At 45.9% G+C, this 20,394-nt stretch overlaps 1 protein-coding gene across 9 annotated transcripts in view; it reads left to right on the top strand.

The window, feature by feature from the left end:
- The window catches only part of st3gal4 (ST3 beta-galactoside alpha-2,3-sialyltransferase 4), a 142,233-nt gene that overhangs the window by 15,561 nt on the left and 106,278 nt on the right, over window positions 1-20,394 (top strand). For 8 of the 9 annotated variants that reach the window (XM_033049572.1, XM_033049571.1, XM_033049570.1 and 5 more), the window contains exons 2-3: window positions 6,972-7,046; window positions 19,527-19,611. In XM_033049572.1, the coding sequence (XP_032905463.1) occupies window positions 7,010-7,046; window positions 19,527-19,611 (122 nt within the window). In that variant the 5' untranslated portion in view covers window positions 6,972-7,009. The remainder of the gene's footprint in view (window positions 1-6,971; window positions 7,047-19,526; window positions 19,612-20,394) is intronic. The other variant, XM_033049568.1, reaches the window with a different exon arrangement.

Raw genomic sequence — 20,394 nt, 5'->3', positions numbered from 1 at the left:
CGTAGCAAAGATAAGTGGGAAGCAAGAGGATTGGGTGATGTTTAAAGAGCAACAGAAGATAACTAAAAAGGCAATACGGGGAGAAATGATGAGGTACGAAGGAAAGCTGGCCAAGAATATAAAGGAGGATAGTAAAAGCTTCTTTACGTATGTGAAGAGGAAAAGATTAGTGAAGACCAAAGTTGGACCCTTGAAGACTGAAAAAGGTGAATATATTATGGGGAACAAGGAAATGACAGATGAGTTGAACAGGTACTTTGGATCCATCTTCACTAAGGAGGGCACAAACAATCTTCCTGATGTACTAGTGGCCAGAGTAGGGGTGAAGGAGGAACTGAAGGAAATCCACATTAGGCAGGAAATGGTGTTGGGTAGACTGATGGGACTGAAGGCTGATAAACAGGGTACTTAATCTGATGGTCTGCATCCCAGGGTACTTAAGGATGTGGCTCTAGAAATCGTGGACGCATTGGTGATCATTTTCCAATGTTCTATAGATTCAGGATCAGTTCCTGTGGATTGGAGGGTAGCTGATGTTATCCCACTTTTTAAGAAAGGCGGGAGAGAGAATATAGGGAATTATAGACTAGTTAGCCTGACATCGGTGGTGGGGAAGATGCTGGAGTCAATCATAAAAGATGAAATGGCAGCACATTTGGATAGCAGTAACAGGATAGGTCCAAGTCAGCATGGATTTACGAAGGGAAATCATGCTTGACTAATCTTCTGGAATTTTTTGAGGATGTAACTAGGAAAATGGACAAGGGGGAGCCAGTGGATGTGGTGTACCTGGATTTTCAGAAAGCATTTGATAAGGTCCCACATAGGAGATTAGTGGGGAAAAACATAGAGCACATGGTATTGGGGGTAGAGTGCTCACATTGATAGAAAATTGGTTGGGAGACAGGAAACAAAGAGTAGGGATTAACGGGTTCCTTTCAGAATGTAGACAGTGACTAGTGGGGTACCGCAAGGCTCGGTGCTGGGACTACAGCTATTTACAATATACATCAATGATTGGATTCAAAGTAACATTAGCTAATTTGCAGATGACACAAAACTGGGTGACAGTGTGAATTGTGAGGAGGATGCGGCCCTTGTGGCTAAAGGGATCAGGGGGTATGGAGAGAAGGCAGGTACGGGATACTGAGTTGGATGATCAGCCATGATCATATTGAATGGCGGTGCAGGCTCGAAGGGCCGAATGGCCTACTCCTGCACCTATTTTCTATGTATCTATGTATCTATGCTATGAGAATGCAGGGTGACTTGGACGGGTTGGGTGAGTGGGCAAATGCATGGCAGATGCAGTTTGATGTGGATACATGTGAGGTTATCCACTTTGGTAGCAAAAACAGGAAGGCAGATTATTATCTAAATGGTGTCAAGTGGGAAAAGGAGAAGTACAACGGGATCTGGGGGTCCTTGTTCATCAGTCAATGAAAGTAAGCATGCATGTACAGCAGGCAGTGAAGAAAGTGAATGGCATGTTGGCCTTCATAACAAAAGGAGTTGAGTATAGGAGCAAAGAGGTCCTTCTGCATTTGTCTAGGGCCATAGTGAGACCACACCTGTGCAGTTTTGGTCCCCTAATTTGAGGAAGGACATTCTTCATATTGAGGGAGTGCAGCGCAGGTTCACAAGGTTAATTCCCGGGATGGCGGGACTGTCATCTGCTGAGAGAATGGAGCGGCTGGGCTTGTACACTCTGTAGTTTAGAAGGATGAGAAGGGATCTTATTGAAACATATAAGATTGTTAAGGGCTTGGACACGCTGGAGGCAGGAAACATGTTCCCGATGTTGGGGGAGTCCAGAACCAGGGGCCACAGTTTAAGAATAAGGGGCAAGGCATTTATAATGGAGATGAGGAAACACTTTTTCACATAGAGAGTTGTGAGTCTGTGAAATTCTCTGCCTCAGAGGGTGGTGGTGGTCGGTACACTAGATACTTTCAGGAGAGAGCTTGATAGGGGTCTTAAATATAGCGGAGTCAGGGGATATGGGGAGGAGGCAGGAATGGGGTACTGATAGTGGATGATCAGCCATGATCACATTGAATGGCGGTGCTGGCTCGAAGGGCCAAATGGCCTACTCCTGCACTTATTGTCTATTGTCTATTCGATCCTGACGTGCTGCTAGAGCGGATAGTTGAGGCAGGGACTATCGCAACGTTTAAGTAACATTTAGATAGGTACATGGATAGGACAGATTTAGAGGGATATGGGCCAAACGCAGGCAGGTAGGACTAGTGTAGATGGGATGTGTTGGTGGGTGTGGGCAAGTTGGGCTGAAGGACCGGTTTTCACACAATATGACTATGCCTCTATGATAACCCCCCTGCAAAGTGATTGTCCCTTTTTCTCCCAAAATTTAGTTTAGTTTAGTTTGTAGATACAGCGTGGAAAGAGACCATTCGGCCCACCGAGTCCGGTTCGTCCAGAGATATAGTGTGGAAACATGCCCTTCGGCTCACTTATCCCGCACCGACCAGGGATCCCCATACACTAACACTATCCTACACACACTAGGGACAATTTTACATCTATACCAAGCCAATTAACCTACACACCTGTAGGTCTTTGGAGTGTGGGAGGAAACCAAAGATCTCGGAGAAAAACCCATGCAGGTCATGGGGAGAATGTACAAACTCCGTACAGACAGCACCCGTAGTCAGGATCAAACCCTGTAAGGGCGCTGTGAGGCAGTTGCTCTACCCGCTGCGCCACCGTGCCTTGTGGGCTCATTTCAAGCACATTATGGGCTTTCTTGCCTCCATACTAGTCATGGACCTCTGGGTTAACACTGCAAAATCCACTTATTTTACATTCTCCCTGCCTACCCCCATCTACACCTAAATAATGCTGTTCTGTCCTTCTTTGTCAAACAGGCTTCCATAAATATCAGCCTTTATCAGATATGTTGACATGTGCAATATTTTCTTTGTTGGTCAGGCTCCTTGCATTAAAATGAAAGGAATCCAGGCATGCACCCCTCCCTCTGGCCTTCTGGTGAGGATCTGGAAACTGTTTGAGTTGAGCTTCAAAAGTGTTTATTTTGCCACATTTGTTGCCTGTAAACCAGAAATATGACATTCCAAAAGGCTGCAGCTTGACATCACATTAGACCCAACAACAACCATACAACCACTTTAACACCGTCGTGGGACATCCTAATTTGAAGAAGGACATATCTTGCTATTTAGGGGGTGCAGCGTAGGTTTACAAGGTTAATTCCCAGGATGGCAGGACTGTCATATGCTGAGAGAATGAAGCAGCTGGGCTTGTATACTCTGGAGTTTGGAAGGATGAGAGGGCATCTTAATGAAACATTAGATTAGATAGGGTTTGGACCCGCTAGAGGCAGGTCCCGATGTTGGGGGAGTCCAGAACCAGGTGCCACACAGTTTAAGAATAAGGAGTAAGCCATTTAGAACAGAGATGAGGAAACACATTTTCACACAGAGAGTTGTGAATCTGTGGCATTCTCTGCCTCAGAGGGCGGTGGGGGCCAGTTGTCTGGATACTTTCAAGAGAGAGCTAGATAGGGCTCTTAAAGAGAGCAGAGTCAGGGGATATGTGGAGAAGGCAGGAACGGGGTACTGATTGGGGATGATCAGCCATGATCACATTGAATGGTGGTGCTGGCTCAAAGGGTCGAATTGCCGACTCTGCACCTATTGTCAATTGTCTCTGTGACTTGATACACCTTGCGTAACAAACTCCAGAAGTTCCAGACTAGGAAAAATAAAGCTTTCTTAAACCCCAGGATTTTCAAAACTAAAGCTCTTTTCAAGGCAGGGTTTAATTACCAGGTGGAATTTGTTGATACACAAATAAAATGTAAAGCGCGGGAGTGACTCAACGGGTCAGGCTCTGCCAGAGGTTCTATCCACAGAAGTCCATAGATGAGGTTAGTGTTGGTATACAACCATAGTCGGTTTACATAGAAACATAGAAACATAGAAAATAGGTGCAGGAGTAGGTCATTCAATATGATCATGGCTGATCATCCAACCCAGTATCCTGTACCTGCCTTCTCTCCATACCCCCTGATCCCTTTAGCCACAAGGGCCACATCTAACTCCCTCTTAAATATAGCCAATGAACTGGCCTCAACTACCTTTTGTGGCAGAGAATTCCAGAGATTCACCACTTTCTGTGTGAAAAATGTTTTTCTCATCTCGGTCCTAAAATATTTCCCCTTATCATTAAACTGTGATCCCTTGTTCTGGACTTCCCCAACATCGGGAACAATCTTCCTGCATCTAGCCTGTCCAACCCCTTAAGAATTTTGTAAGTTTCTATAAGATCCCCCCTCAATCTTCTAAATTCCAGCGAGTACAAGCCGAGTCTATCCAGTCTTTCTTCATATGAAAGTCCTGACATCCCAGGAATCAGTCTGGTGACCTTTCTCTGTACTCCCTCTATGGCAAGAATGTCTTTCCTCAGATTAAGAGACCAAAACTGTACGCAATACTCCAGGTGTGATCTCACCAAGACCCTGGACAACTGCAGTAGAACCTCCCTGCTCCTATACTAGAAATCCTTTTGCTATGAATGCTAACTTTCTTCACTGCCTGCTGCACATGCATGCCTACTTTCAAAGACTGGTGTACCATGACACCCAGGTCTCGTTGCATCTCCCCTTTTCATAATCGGCCACCATTCAGATAATAGTCTACTTTCCTGTTTTTGCCACCAAAGTGGATAGCCTCACATTTATCCACATTATACTGCATCTGCCATGCATTTGCCCACTCACCCAGCCTATACAAGTCACCTTGCAGACTCCTAGCATCCTCCTCACAGCTAACACTGCCCCCCAGCTTCATGTCATCCGCAAACTTGGAGATGTTGCATTCAATTCCCTCGTCCAAATCATTAATATATATATTGTAAATAGCTGGGGTCCCAGCACTGAGCCTTGCGGTACCCCACTAGTCACTGCCTGCCATTCTGAAAGGACCTGTTTACTCCTACTCTTTGCTTCCTGTCTGACAGCCAGTTCTCTATCCACATCAATACTGAACCCCCAATACCGTTTGCATAGTTTTAAGAGATTTAAGTTTGCATACTAATCTCTTATGTGGGACCTTGTCGAAAGCCTTCTGAAAGTCCAGATATAACACATCCACTGGTTCTCCCTTGTCCACTCTACTAGTTACATCCTCAAAATGTTTTATAAGATTCGTCAAACATGATTTACCTTTCATAAATCCATGCTGACATTGTCCAATGAAATCACCACTTTCCAAATGTACTGCTATCCGATCTTTAATAACTGACTCTAGCAGTTTCCCCACTACCGATGTTAGACTAACTGGTCTGTAATTCCCCGTTTTCTCTCTCCCTCCCTTTTTAAAACGTGGGGTTACATTAGCTACCCTCCAATCCTCAGGAACTACTCCAGAATCTAAAGTGTTTTGAAAAATTATCACTAATGCATCCACTATTTCTGGGGCTACTTTCTAAAGTACTCTGGGATGAAGCCTATCTGGCCCTGGGGATTTATCGGCCTTTAATCCATTTAATTTACTTAACACCACTTCCCGGCTAACCTGGATTTCACTCAGTTCCTCCATCTCATTTGATCCCTGGTGCCCTGCTATTTCCGGCAGATTATTTATGTCTTCCTTAGTGAAGACAGAACCAAAGTAGTTGTTCAATCTTCTTCAGTCTGAAGAAGAGTTTCGGCCCGAAACGTCGCCTATTTCCTTCGCTCCATAGATGCTGCTGCACCCGCTGAGTTTCTCCAGCAATTTTGTGTACCTTAGTTATTCAATTGGTCTGCCATGTCCTTGTTCCCCAGTTTAGTTTAGTTTATTTGGAGATACAGAACAGAAACAAACTCTTCGGCCCACCGAGTCCATGCCGACCAGTCATTCCTGTACACAGGCGCTGTCCTACCCACCACACACTTTTTCCCTGTCTTTACCAAAGTCAAATTAACCTACAAACCTGCACGTCTTTGGAGCAAGGGAGGAAACCAGAGCACCAGGGAAAAAATCCACGCCGTCACGGGGAGAATGTACAAACTGCGTACAGACAGCATCCATAGTCAGGATCGAACCAGGTCTCTGGCGCTGTAAGGCAGCAACTCTACCACTGCACCATCAAGACCCCCTAATTCTTCCCTGTAGTTGGGAAGCCCTTTATTCCGGAACAGAGCGGCACTGTCATGCAGCGTAAGAGTGGCTACGGGTGCTGTCTGTACAGAGTTTGTACATTCAACCCATGACCGCTTGGGTTATCTCTGGGTTTTCTGGTTTCCTCCAACACTCCAAAGACATACGGGTTTGTAGGTTATTTGACTTGGTAAAATTGTAAATTGTCCCTGTTGTGTGTTAATGTGCGGGGATTGCTGGTCGGTGCGGACTCGCTGGGCCGTAGGGCCTCTAAACTAAACTAAAAATTGTTTAATGCCAAAGGATTGCTTTAGTTGAATTAATTGCTTGCCTTTAATATCTTTTAAATCCTAGATACACAGACATAGATACATAGACAATAGGTGCAGGAGGAGGCCATTCGGCCTTTTCGAGCCAGCACCGCCATCCAATTTGATCATGGTTGATCATCCACAATCAGTACCCTGCTCCTGCTTTCTCCCCATACCCCTTGATTCCGCTAGCCCGAAGAGCTTTATCCTACTCTCTTTTAAATGCATCCAGTGAATCGCCCTCCACTGCCTTCTGAGGCAGAGAATTCCACAAATTCACAACTCTCTGTGTGGAAAGGTTTTTCCTCGTCTCCGTTCTAAATGGCCTCCTCCTAATTCTTAAACTGTGGCCCCTGGTTCTGGACTCCCCAACATCGGGAACATGTTTTCTGCATCTAGCATATCAAAGCCAATCTTATTTATTAGTTATATTAATATATATATATTAGCAGTTGAAACTTTAAGTTTTAGGCTTGATTTCTGGTTCACATAATTGAATGGCATCTGGAAAAAAAATGTTCTTCTTCTGTTTAAGGATAAATCTACTGGAGGCAATACCTACGAATTCTGACCATGTTCGGCTGGCCAGCAAAGTTGATGCTCAGAGCAAGTAGGTATATCTTTCTGTGTGATCTGCAAACTCACATGGCTGTTTTCACGTTAATAACGTCATACACAGGGGGCAGTAATCTCTCAGTCGGCATGGAGTCGTTGCTGAATTTGTAAGTTAGGTTGGTTTTAGATGAACAATGAGATTAAGCAATGGAAAAATCTACATTCAATGTCCTTTTGTGACATTGACAATGAACGAAGAACTTCACTGCCACGCAGTCAATATTATGTAGCAGCTAATATTCTGCAGCTCAGTTGTACAAAGTAATTTTTTAGATCGGAACAATGGGAGAGCAGCCTGCCAAAAAGCAATATTAACAAAAGGACAAGTTACTTTTGAATTAAAAAATTCAATGTTCTTTTGTGACCTTGACCATGAATGAAGAACTTCACTGCCAGGCAGTCAAAATAACCCCTGACACCCATACTAATCAAGAATCTATCTACCACTGCCTTAAAAATATCCACTGAGTTGGCCTTTTGTGTCAATGCATTGCACAGACTCTCCACCCTATGACTAAAGAAATTGTTCCCCATCTCCTTCAAGGAGTCTGAATGTCATGTTTGATTTGGTGTGTACATAATGCTCCATGTACATGAAGAACATCATTGCATGTTCGTCCTCCCCTAGGTCACCCTCGCCAGTCATTCCTGCTGTCAATCCGGCCCTCGAGCACACATTCTTTCCCCACCCTTAATAGAAAGGAAATAGACCTGTTACAATACAATTCAATACAATTCAATTTATTGTCATTTGGACCCCTTGAGGTCCAAACGAAATGTCGTTTCTGCAGCCATACATTACAAACAAATAGACCCAAGACACAACATAATTTACATAAACATCCATCACATTGCTGTGATGGAAGGCCAAAAAAACTTATCTCTCCACTGCACTCTCCCCCCCGATGTCAGAGTCAAAGTCAAAGCCCCCGGCGGGCGATGGCGATTGTCCCGCGGCCATTAAAGCCACGCCGGGTGATGCAAGGTCGCACACCGGGTTCTTGGTGTTAGAGCCCCCGGCGTGCGCTCGCAAAGTCCCGCAGCCATTCCAAGCCGCGCGGGGCGATGATGTAAGGCCCCGCTCCAGGAGCTCTTCAACCCCGCAACTCGGGCGGGAGAAGTCGCCGTTGCGGGAGACCTGAAAAGCGGTCTCCCTCCAGGGACCCGCGGGCTCCCGGTGCCGCCGTCCGCCAGACCCGCAGTTGCAGCCTCCGAATCTCCGGGGGTTGGGCCGCAGCAGCGTCCACCACCGCTCCACCCGCTCTGGACTCGGCCAGCTCCGCGACGGTGAGGTGAGTAGTCGGCACCACAGCCCCCGGTCTTCCTGTTGGAGGCCGCTCCTCGTTGCAGCCCCAATGACAACGGAGACCCGACAAAGAAAAGGTCGGGTCTCCCGTGCAGGGAGAGATTTAAAAGTTACCCCCTCCCCACCCCAACCCCCCCACACACATACCCCAACAAAAAATAACAAAAACTACATAAAAACATAGACATAAAATAATAAAAACGCAGACGGACTGCAGAGGCCGCTGCTGACGAAAGTCGCGCCGCCCACCGAATCACGTTCTTACCAAATAGGATTGCCTCCACAAATGGAAACAAAATGCTGGAGTAACTCAGCAGGCCGGGCAGCATCGCTGGAGAACCTATTTATTGTAGCTTAGTTATACAGTGTGAAAGCAGGCAGTTTGTCACACCTAGTCCACACCGACCAGCGATCTCCATACACTAGTTCTATCCTATGCACTAGGGAGAATTTACAGAAGCCAATTAACATGCAAACCTGCACGTGTTTGGCCTGTGGGAGGAAACCAGAGCACCCGGAGATAACCCATGCGATCCCAGGGAAAAAATACAAACTCTGCACAGTCAGCCCCCAAGGTCAGGATCGAACCCGGGTACCTTGCGCTGTAAGGCAGCAGCTCTACCGGTGTGTCACCGTGCCGCCCCATGGATGAGTAATGTTTCGGTTCGGGATCCATCAGACTGCTTCACCGCCGGTTGTAGACCCACGTTTTCCCTGCCTCTACGTATTTTCACAGCCCTCCGCAGATGCTGGTTGACCACCTGAGTTGCTCCAGCACTTTATGCTTTGTCCAATATTGGCGAGTGAATACATTCAAGGAAAACAAACAAAAACTTGATTTAGTTTAACGGCTCCAAGACGGTCGTGTTCTGGAGATTAACCCTGGATGTCTGGATGATTGGGAACCATCCGTCAAACTAACATCCTTACTTAGCTCTGTCAACAAGAGCAGAATGAGTGACTCATTAAAAATATGCGCAAACTGAAAAATCTCAAAACCTATCTTGCATTATGATCAGAGATCCAACAGAGTCAACGGAGTAGTGGTATTTATGAAGGAACAATGAGAAAAGCCACAAAAAGGATGCAAATAAAGGTACTGACTCACTAAAGATACACAAAGCATTGCTAAATGAATAGAAAAATCATTTATCATAATTTGCATGTAAAGTGATGAATTTGATTTATGGAGCAAACCTGATCTATACAAATCACTAATCTCTCAATAATCTACTTAATCTCTAAGAAAATTACGTAACACCCTTCAACGTGATTCAGCAAGCTGGCAAAGGGTGATTGCCAAAGTTCCACTTGAAAAATTAATATCAAGTCTATGTTAGACGATCGTGGTCGATATTAAGGAGCTGGATGTTTTGTACGAAATGGGACTGAAAAGTAAAGCTAGAGTAGCGTTGAAACGGACTCAGACATCCCAGAAATTGCCTCCAGTTTTTAGTTTACAGCAGAAACTTAGAGACGTGGACTTGGGCTTTAAGACCTTGTTTGCAAAGAATATTGGAAACAATGGGATGGGCGCAGAAAATGTACTAGACTGTCTGAATCAGTGATAGAACAAATGCAGATGAACTTTAATTGAAGCTAAATCCTGTGGATTCTGGACAGGTGCTGTCTGTACAGGGTTTGTAATTTCTCCTTGTGACCATGTGGGTTCTCTCCGGGTGCTCCGGTTTCCTTTGTCCCTAGTGAGTGCGTGAATGATAGTGTTATGCCCCTGTCCCACTTAGGAAACCTGAACGGAAACCTCTGGAGACTTTGCGCCCCACCCAAGGTTTCCGTGCGGTTCCCTGAGGTTCCCGGATGTTTTTGTCAGTCACCCTAATGGTCGAAAGTGGTTTCCGCTTCTTCTATGTTCCGGCGATTATTTCAAAAAATTCAAAACTGGCCGCGACTAAAAATAGGTTGCTGTTTTAAAAATCGGTAATTTTTTAGTCGAAGCCGGTTGCGATGCTAGATGGTGGTTGCCGGAGGTTGCAGGTACCTGCAACCTTCGGCAACCACCTGCTACCTCCGGCAACCACCTTCAACTAGCATCGCAACCGGCTTCGACTAAAATATTACCGATTTTTAAAACGGCAACTTATTTTTAGTCGCGGCCGGATTTAAATTTTTTGAAATAATCGCCGGAACATAGAAGAAGCAGAAACCACTTTCGACCATTAGGGAGACTGACAAAAACCTCCAGGAACCTCAGGGAACCGCACGGAAACCTTGGGTGGGGCGCAAAGTCTCCAGAGGTTTCCGTTCAGGTTTCCTAAGTGGAACAGGGGCATAAGTGTGCAGGGATCGCTGGTCGGCGTGGACTTGGTGGGACAAAGGGCCTGTTTCTGTGCTGTATCTCTAAATGGAACAAAACTAAACTAATATACAGCGTAGAAACAGGCCCTTCAGCCTACCTAGACCACGCCGGCTAGTGATCACCTGAACGCTGGTTCTATCCTACACACTAGGGACAATTCACACAAGGCAATTAAGCTACAAACCTGCACGACTTTAGAAAATTGGAGCATTTAGAGAATTGGAGCACGGAGGGCCTCTTTTCACACTGTATCTCCAAAATAATAAACTTTCAGCCCTCACCTTAATCCTATGACTTGTTCTCAATTGCAAAGATCTTTACTGCATCCATTTTCATGATGGTTATTTATTTTACTTCCGTTGACACAGTTTAGTAAGAATGTCAGTCTTCCAGGATCGTTGCTAAAGCATCAGACATGTCGGATTAATCTTCAGGACACTGCAGCCATAGAGGTAGTAAACAAAACTATCCCTTTAGTTTAGTTCAGTTTAGAGATCCAGCATGGAAACAGGCCCATCAGCCCACCGAGTCTGCACCGACCAGCGATCCCAGCACCCTATCCTACACACACTACGGACAATTTGCCATTTATACCAAGCCAATTAACATACAAACCTGTACGCCTTTGGAGCGTGGAAGGAAACCAAAGATCCCAGAGAAAACCCACGCAGGTCACGGGGAGAAATGACAAACTCCATACAGACAGCACCCGTAGTCAGGATCGAACCCGCGTCTCTGATACTGTAAGGCAGTAGCTCTACCTCTGCGCCACCGTGCCACCCTTGTTGAAATTTCCAGCATTTTCATTTTGAAATGTAGATGAAATTTAAATTGAAAAGCCCACGGTTTCCTTGTTTGGAGTAGATGAACATTTTACAGATTTTACATATTAAAACACTGCTGGTTTATAATGTGGGAAACTGTAGCAGGATAGTAGTTAATAAGAGGGAACGTGCAGAAACCTGCGATTATCATTTGAGGGCTGAACAGTGACTCAGCTGGTAGATTTATTTTCGGGTGGCACAGCAGTAGAGTTGCTGCCATAGTTCCAGGTTTGATCCTGACTTTGGGTGCTATCTGTGTGAAGTTTACATGTTTTCCCTGTGAGCGCTGGGTTTCCTTTGAGTATTCCACAGATGTGTATGTCTTCTTTCATGTCCATCTTCCATGTTTCAAATGTTGACATCGCTGTCATCGTCCGTCCTAAAATGGACGCAAGCTTCTGGCGACAATCAGTGGCAGCCATCACTTGTTGCAGTAGCTGATGGTGGTAGCAGAATTAGCTCGGGATACTTCCAGTTACCAGCCCCGCGACATGGGCGCTTCAGCTATGGGGCCGATGTGTAGGATAATTGGCCTCTGTTGGTCAATTATCTAAATTGTCCCCCCTAGCACAATGAAGTTTTAGCAGAAATTGCCATTTTCTCAACTCACTAAAAGTAGTTCTCCAACTTGAAACACAGCTAAAGAGGGCACATTATGCATGAGTAATTTAACAGGTCAGGCAGCAACTCTGGAGAACATGGATAGATGACGTTTTGGGTTGAGACCCTTCTTCACATCGAATGGGGGGGGGGGGAGTTGAAGAAATAAATTGGAAAAGGGGAGTGGTAAAGCTTGAAAGGGTTCAAAAAAGATTTAGAAGGATGTTGCCAGGGCTAGAGGGTGTGAGCTATATGGAGAGGTTGAAAAGGCTGGGTCTCTATTCCATGGAGCGCAGGAGGATGAGGGGACATCTTATAGAAGTGTACAGAATCATGAGAGGAATCGATCTGGTAGATGCTCAGGATCTTTTACCCAGAGTAGGGAAATCGAGGACCAGAGGACATAGGTTCAAGATGAAGGGGAAAAGATTTAATAGGAATCCGAGTTGTAACTTTTTCACACAGAGGGTGGTGGGTGTATGGAACAAGCTGCCAGAGGTGGTAGTTGAGGCTGGGACTATCCCATCATTTAAGAAACAGTTGGATAAGTTCATGGATAGGACAGGTTTGGAGGGTTATGGACTAAGCGCAAGCAAGTGGGACAAGGATAGCTGGGACATTGTTGGCCGGTGTGGGCAATGTTGGGCCGAAGGGCCTGTTTCCACACTGTATAACTCTATGACTATATATCTCCCATTTCTCTTTCCCCTGACTCTCAGTTTGAAGAAGGTCTCAGCCCGAAATGTCACCTATTCTTTTTCTCCAGAGAAGCTGCCTGACCCGATGAGTTACGCCAGCTTTTTGTGACAATCTTCAGTTTAAACCAGCATCTGCAGTTCCTTCCTACAAATTACAACCCAATGCTATGAATGTTGAATTCTCCGATTTCATGTGACATCTAACTAACACTTTCCCCTTTCTCTCCCACACCCCTCCCTTTCTTTCCCCTACTGCCCTCCCCTTGGCTCCATTTGGACTCCCAGCTATTTCTCCCCTCCACCTCCACCTCCACCTCCTGCTACCTTCCTCCCCGGCTTCACCATCCGCAACTCTTCAAACCTGTCTCACACCAACTGTCTCTGGCCTTTGTTCCAATAACATGCAGGTAGACTGGGAAAATCAGGTTGGTACTGGACCTCAAGAAAGAGAGTTTGTGGAGTGCCTCCGTGATGGATTCTTAGAGCAGCTTGTAATGGAGCCTACCAGGGAGAAGGCAATTCTAGATTTAGTGTTGTGTAATGAAACAGATTTGAGGGAACTCGAGGTAAAGGAGCCATTAGGAGGTAGTGACCACTATAAATGATAAGTTTTAATCTACAATTTCAGAAGGAGATGGGAAAATGGGAGGTGTCAGTATTACAGTTGAATAAATGGGACTATGGAGCCATGAGGGAGGAGCTGGTCAATGTTGACTGGAAAGATACCCTAGCAGGGATGACAGTGGACCAACAATGGCAGGTATTTCTGGGAATAATACAGAAGGTGCAGGAACATTTCATTCCAAAGAGGAAGAGATTCCAAGGTGAGTAAGGGGTGACCGCGGGTGTCAAGGGAAGTCAGGGACAGTAGAAAAATAGAAGAGAAGAAGTATAACATAGCAAAGATGAGTGGGAAGCCAGAGGATTGGGAAAATGTTAAAGATCAACAGAAGATAACTAAAAAGGCAATACGGGGAGAAAAGATGAGGTACGAAGGTAAGCTAGCCAAGAATATAAAGGAGGATAGTAAAAGCTTCTTTAGGTAATGTGAAGAGGAAAAAATTAGTTAAGACCAAAGTTGGATCCTTGAAGACTAAAACAGGTGAATTTATCATGAGGAACAAGGAAATGGCAGACGAGTTGAACAGGTATTTTAGATCCGTCTTCACTAAGGAGGACATAAACAATCTCCCTGATGTACTAGTGACCAGAGGACGTAGGGTGCTGGAGGAACTGAAGGAAACTCACATTAGGCAGGAAATGGTGTTGGGTAGACTGATGGGACTGAAGGCTGATAAATCCCCAGGGCCTGATGGTCTGCATATCAGGGTACTTCAGGAAGTGGCTATAGAAATTGTGGACGCATTGATGATCATTTTCCAATGTTCTATAGACTCAGGATCAGTTCCTGTGGATTGGAGGGTAGCTAATGTTGTCCCATTTTTTAAGAAAGGCAGGAGAGGGAAAACAGGGAATTATAGCCTGACATCGGTGATGGGGAAGATGCCGGAGTCAAATATAAAAGATGAAATAGCAGCAAATTTGGATAGCAGTAGCAGGGTCTGTCCGAGTCAGCATGGATTTACAAAGGGGAAATCATGCTTAACTAATCTTCTGGATGTAGTGTATCTGAACTTTCAGAAAGCATTTGATAAGGTCCCACATAGGAGATTAGAGGGCAAAATTAGAGCACATTGTATTGGGGGTAGGATACTGACATGATTAGAAAATTGGTTGGCAGACAGGAAACAAAGAGTAGGGATTAACGGGTCCCTTTCGGAATGGCAGGCAGTGACTAGTGGGGTACCGCAAGGCTCGGTGCTGGGACTGCAGCTATTTACAATACATCAATGATTTTGATGAAGGGATTAAAAGTAACATTTGCAAATTTGCAGATGACACAATGCTGGGTGGCAATGTGAACTGTGAGGAGGAGGATGCAGGGTGACTTGGACAGATTGGGTGAGTGGGCAGATGCATGGCAGATGCAGTTTAATGTGGATAAATGTGACATTATCCACTTTGGTGGCAAGATCAGAAAGGCAGATTATTATCTGAATGCTTAAATTCGGAAAAGGGGAAGTACAAGGAGATCTGGGGGTCCTTGTTCATCAGTCAATGAAGTAAGCATGCAGGTACAGCAGGCAGTGAAAAAAGCGAATGGCATTCATAACAAGAGGAGTTGAGTATAGGAGCAAAGAGGTCCTTCTGCATTAGTACAGATCCGTAGTGAGAAAGAGAACACACCTGGAGTATTGTATGCAGTTTTGGTCTCCAAATTTGAGGGACATTCTTGCTATTGAGGGAATGCAGCATAGGTTCACAAAGTTAATTCCCGGGAAGGTGGGACTGTCATATGTTTAAAGAATGGTGCGACTGGACTGGTATACACTGGAATTTAGGAAGATGAGCGGGGATCTTATTGAAACATATATGATTATTAAGGGTTTGGACATGCTAGACGCAGGAAACATGTTCCCGATGTTGGGTGAGTTCAGAACCAGGGCCACAGTTTAAGAATAAGGGGTAAGCCATTTAGAATGGAGATGAGGAAAAACTTTTTCACACAGAGGGTTGTGAATCTGTGAAACACAGAGGCAGTGGAGGCCAATTCTCTTATGCTTTTGAGAGAGAGTTTGATAGAGCTCTTAAAGATAGCGGAGTCAGGGTATATGGGGGGAAGGCAGGAACGGGATACTGATTGTGGATGATCAGCCATGATCGCAGTGAATGGCGGTGCTGGCTCGTAGGATCAAATGGCCTACTCCTGCACCCATTGTCTATTTAAAAGTGTCTATAACAGCTGACACCTGTTCTAATCAAGAATCTATCTATCTCTGCCTTAGAAATATATCCATTGACTTGGCCTCAACAGCCTTCTGTGGCAATGATTTCCACAGATCCACCACCTTCTGACTAAAGAAATTCCTCCTCAAGTCCTTCCTAAAGGAACGTCCTTTAATTCTGAGGCTAGGACCGCTGGTCCTAGACTCTACCACTGGTGGAAACATCCTCTCCACATCCGCTCTATCCAGGATGTGGAGGTGGAGGGACGGGAGATGAAATCTTTGAATGTGGACGGATGTCTCCGCGCCTGCTCGTTCTAAGCGGAATATATTTTTGGTTGCCTTTCAAGCCGGGCTTTGGTTTTATTCCTTGTTTTTGTTTATTCGCACACACATTTCGTGTGTGAGGGTGTGAGAAGTCCATGCCGGGTGCCGCTCGGCCGCAGCCGCTGTTCTTTCACATCAGTTGCGCATCAGATTGTTGGGAGACGGAACTCAGGGCTCGCCTCCTGAGCTGCTATGGTGCCCAGGCGTGAGTTGAGGTGGAGGGAGGTTGGGGGGGGGATGCGCGGGCATCATTAATCTGTCTGGGGTGACAAGGCTCTTGGGTTTGGCTGGGATCATTCTCTGCGGGATGATCTTAGTGCGGGAGACAAGTGTAGGAGAGGTGTTCTGACTGTGTGGGCAGACACTTTGGTAGTGATTGCCCACCAGTCTCAATAGCCGCTGTGTCTCCCTGTCCCTGGGATAGAAGGGGGCGATTAAACAGCACAATACCCCCCTCCCCCTCCACGCCAACACGAAGGGCAACGATCCCAAGGCTTTAGCGTCAGAAACAGCGGGCAGGCGATAATGCGAGAGAAATCATGCACTATTGTAGGTCTCCTTTGCACGTCGGTGTTTCTGTCTTTCTCCATCTCATTGTTGGTCCTGTCTGTCGCCAACCCCACCCCCACCCCTCTGCTTCCCGGCCATGTGTGTGACCCCTTCCCTCCCCTCTCCAGCTCCCCACCTATTGCACCGGGCGCGGGGGCTTTGCACTGTCTTCACGTCGGCGATGCCAGCAGGTCAGTGCCAGTCGCCCCGGGGCAGATGCTCGGGGGCTCTCTCCCAGAGTGGCCCCGGACCGGGGGGGGGGGGGGAGTCTGCGGGCACGCCGGCTCTGCCACACCATGGGCTGCCGCCAACCAAGCCACCCGTCCACGTCCACATGCTCGGTAGAACAGGAACTGAGACTGGGAACTGTACCGCCCTTGCCCCCTCCCTCTGCAACTGCAAATAACCCCACTCTCCTGCTCATCCCTTCTCTCTGGGTATTGAAGGCGCTTCTGGTCTGCAGTGTGCAATAGTCACTTCATCTCAAATTTTTTTTGATGGTTATATTTGTGCTTTGGATGATGTCCTTCATCATTGATCATGACTTCTCGACAGTTTCTTGACACTTGAAGAAACTGCAAGCAGCATGCATAGTTTAAATGAGATGCATCATTCAAAGGAGATGTGTGGGGCATGTTTTTTACACAGAGCATTGTGAGTGCCTGAAACCTGCTGCCGGGGGTGGTAGTGATGGAGGCAGAAATGATAGAGGTGTTTATGAGACTTTTAGATAGACCCATTGATATGCAAGGACTGGAGGGGTATGGATCAGGTATAGACAGATGCATTCAATTTCTCCTTTCAATATGTTCAGCACAGGCATCGTGGGCTGAAGGGCCTGCGCTGTACTGTTCTATCATCAGGGGCTTTAGTTTAGTTTAGTTCAGAGATACAGCTCGGAATCAGACCCTTCAGCCCACCGGGTCCGCACCGACCAGTGATCCCTGCACACTAACACTATCTTACACACACCAGGGACTGTTTACAATTATACCAAGCAAATTAACCTACAAACCTGTACGAAAGTGGGACGAAACCGGAGACCCCGGAGAAAACCCACGCACGTCACAGGGAGAACGTGCATACTCAGTATAGACAGCACCCGTATTCAAGATCGAACCCTGGGTTCTGACGCTGTAAGGCAGCAACTCTACCACAGCTTCGCCATGCCGCCTTCGTTGTATAGATAGACTGTAGAAACTGGGAGTGTTGCTTTCTGGAGATACAGCGTTGAGGCAGACCTATCGTTCTATTGGGATTGCTCCTGCCCCGACATGATGCACAGGGACAATGCTTCAAGATCAGTAAATATATCTGAGGTGTTGTGGACAGTTGCAAAGAGGAAATTTCATATTAAGGAAGTCAGAGATGCAATGTTGTATTTTTGCATTGAAAATCGAACAATGTTTTTTTATCAGGAGTGGAATATACAGTAACTGAGTATTTGATGCCTGTTCTCTGAGTTGCTCCTTTTGGACCATTGTTAAGATAATTAGTCCACATTGAGGACACCAAGTCTCCTTCTCCTTGTGTTTATTTTGCAAAGATTATTTTCTAAATGGGGAGAGAATTCAGAAACCGGAGGTGCAAAGGGACTTGGGAGTGCTGGTGCAGAATTTACATAATTTGCAAGTGGAATCGGTAGTAAGGAAGGCAAATGCAACTAATCCAAAAAACGGGGATGTAATGCTGAGGTTATATGAGATGCTGGTCAGATCACATTTGGAGTATTGTGAGCATTTTGGGGCCTCATATCTGTGAGGAAGGATGTGCAGATGGAAAGCATCCAGAGGAGGGTTATGAGAATGATCCCAGGAAAGATTGGGTTAGTATATGATGAGTGTTTGAAGGCACTGGGCCTGTACTCGCTGGAGTTTAGAAGGATGAGGAGGGAACTTCATTGAAACTTACCGAACATTGAAAGTCCTGGATAGAGTGAATGTGGAGAGAATGTTCCCACTAGTGGGAGAGCCTAGGACCAGAGGTCATAGCCTTAGAAGAAAAGGACGTACCTTTAGAAGGGAGATGAGGAGGAATGTCTTTAGTCAGAAGGTGATGAATCTGTGGAATTCATTGCCACAGACAGCTGTGGAAGCCAAGTCAATGGATATTTTTAAGGCTGATGTTGACAGACTCTTGACTAGTTTGGGTGTCAGGGGTTATGGGGAGAAGGCACGAGAATGAAGTTGAGAAGGAAAGATAGATCAACCATGATTGAATGGCGGAGTAGACTTGATGGGCCAAATGGCCTAATGCAACTTATGAACAACAGAACAATGCTTCTCTGCGCTCGAATCACCCAGTAACTTCAACACTTGCCTCTATTTCTACACGCCAACCACCTCATCACTTCTCAGCACAGTGACAACCAACCAATCTACATCTGCAATCCCCCCCAAAAATGGTTCACCACACTAGCCTTGATTCCTGATTGTCCCAGCTTCCCTCATTTGACCAGAGCCCTCACCACTGCCTCTCAGTCCATCACCCAAACCCTCTGTAAGACCCCAGCCTCCAGTCAGCCAAATGTCATCTCCTACCCAGGCCTCCAACTGCTCGTCTTCTCTGCCTCTCCAACCAGAAGGAATGGCATGGCGGCGCAGAGGTAGAGTTGCTGCCTTACAGTGCCAGAGATCAGGGTTCGAACCTGACCATGGGTGCTGTCTGTGGGGAGTTTGCGTATTCTCCCTGTGACCGCGTGGGTTTTCTCCAGGTGCTCCGGTTTCCTCCCACATCCCAAAAATTATAGGTTTGTAGGTTAGTTGGCTTTGGTAAAGATTTTAAGTTGTCCCTAGTGTGTGTAGGAGAGCGTTAGTGTGTGAGGATCACTAATCCTTAGTGAGTAGGATAGTGTGGGATCGCTGGTCGGAGCGGACTCGGTGGGCCAATGGGCCTGTTGCCGCGCCCTATCTATAAAAATATAACCACCAGCGAGGAGATATATCTCTCCTGCAATGTAAAGTAATGGCTGAAGTGTCATGGCTTCTGTTCAAGGCTTGTCTCTGACTGTGTGAGATGACAGTGTATAGCAGTGCTGTCTAATGTGTTTCTTTCACTGTTGTTCTCAGGTTGGGGGAAGCACAGATGTGCTCACTTAGTCTATGCAACACTGACCCTCTCTCTCTTTGCCATCCTCTGGAACATGTTCCTTGGGTAAGTCGCATCTGTTTGGTCTTGTTCCCGAAGCTGGTCCTGCCAGTGTATCTGTGGTAAACAGCATTTGGTTTCTGTAAGGGTTTTTACAAATTCAATAGAAAGTTTTGTTCTTTCAGGAATTTGGTTTGCGAATAGGTTTTATAATAGAAAATGATTCTAATCTCTTTTTCATTGCCATCTTATTATTTATTTATTTTTTAGTGTTATGAGCAGAATTAGGCCAATTTGGCCCATCAAGTCTACTCTGCCCATTCTCCTGCCTTCTCCCCATAACTCCTGACACTCATACTAATCAAACCTTATAATCAACTCCTAACCCATTTTGCCAGGACTATATTTGTTTATTTATTGAGTATGTGTGCATGTGTATATACACACACTGAACTTTTTCTTCTCTTTCTTCCCTCCCGTTATGTATTATGTTTACATATTCTGTTGTGCTGCAGCAAGTAAGAATTTCATTATCCTATCTGGGGCATATGACAATAAAACTCTCTTGACTCGTGACTCTTTCAATTGTATGAAACCTTTTTTGCCGCTGTACAATTGAGAACCATCTTTTGCGCTTTGGCGTTTGACCTGCACGGAATCTGACTTTCACGTGAGGCCCAGACCGCCTCTTAATGACGGCTCAGATCAGAACATCACGCAACGAAAATCTCATACAGTGGCGGGTGGTATGTCGTGTGAATTGGTTCATTCAGACCGTGTCACTGTGTACACTGTGGAAGCACTACGATGGCTCAAGGATGCTGCACTGACACAAAATAACCTTCAGCA

This window comes from Amblyraja radiata, chromosome 33 (assembly GCF_010909765.2).
Source record: "Amblyraja radiata isolate CabotCenter1 chromosome 33, sAmbRad1.1.pri, whole genome shotgun sequence".
In the NCBI taxonomy this organism is placed as follows: Eukaryota; Metazoa; Chordata; class Chondrichthyes; order Rajiformes; family Rajidae; genus Amblyraja; species Amblyraja radiata.
This window is presented reverse-complemented; position numbering and strand designations above follow the sequence as displayed.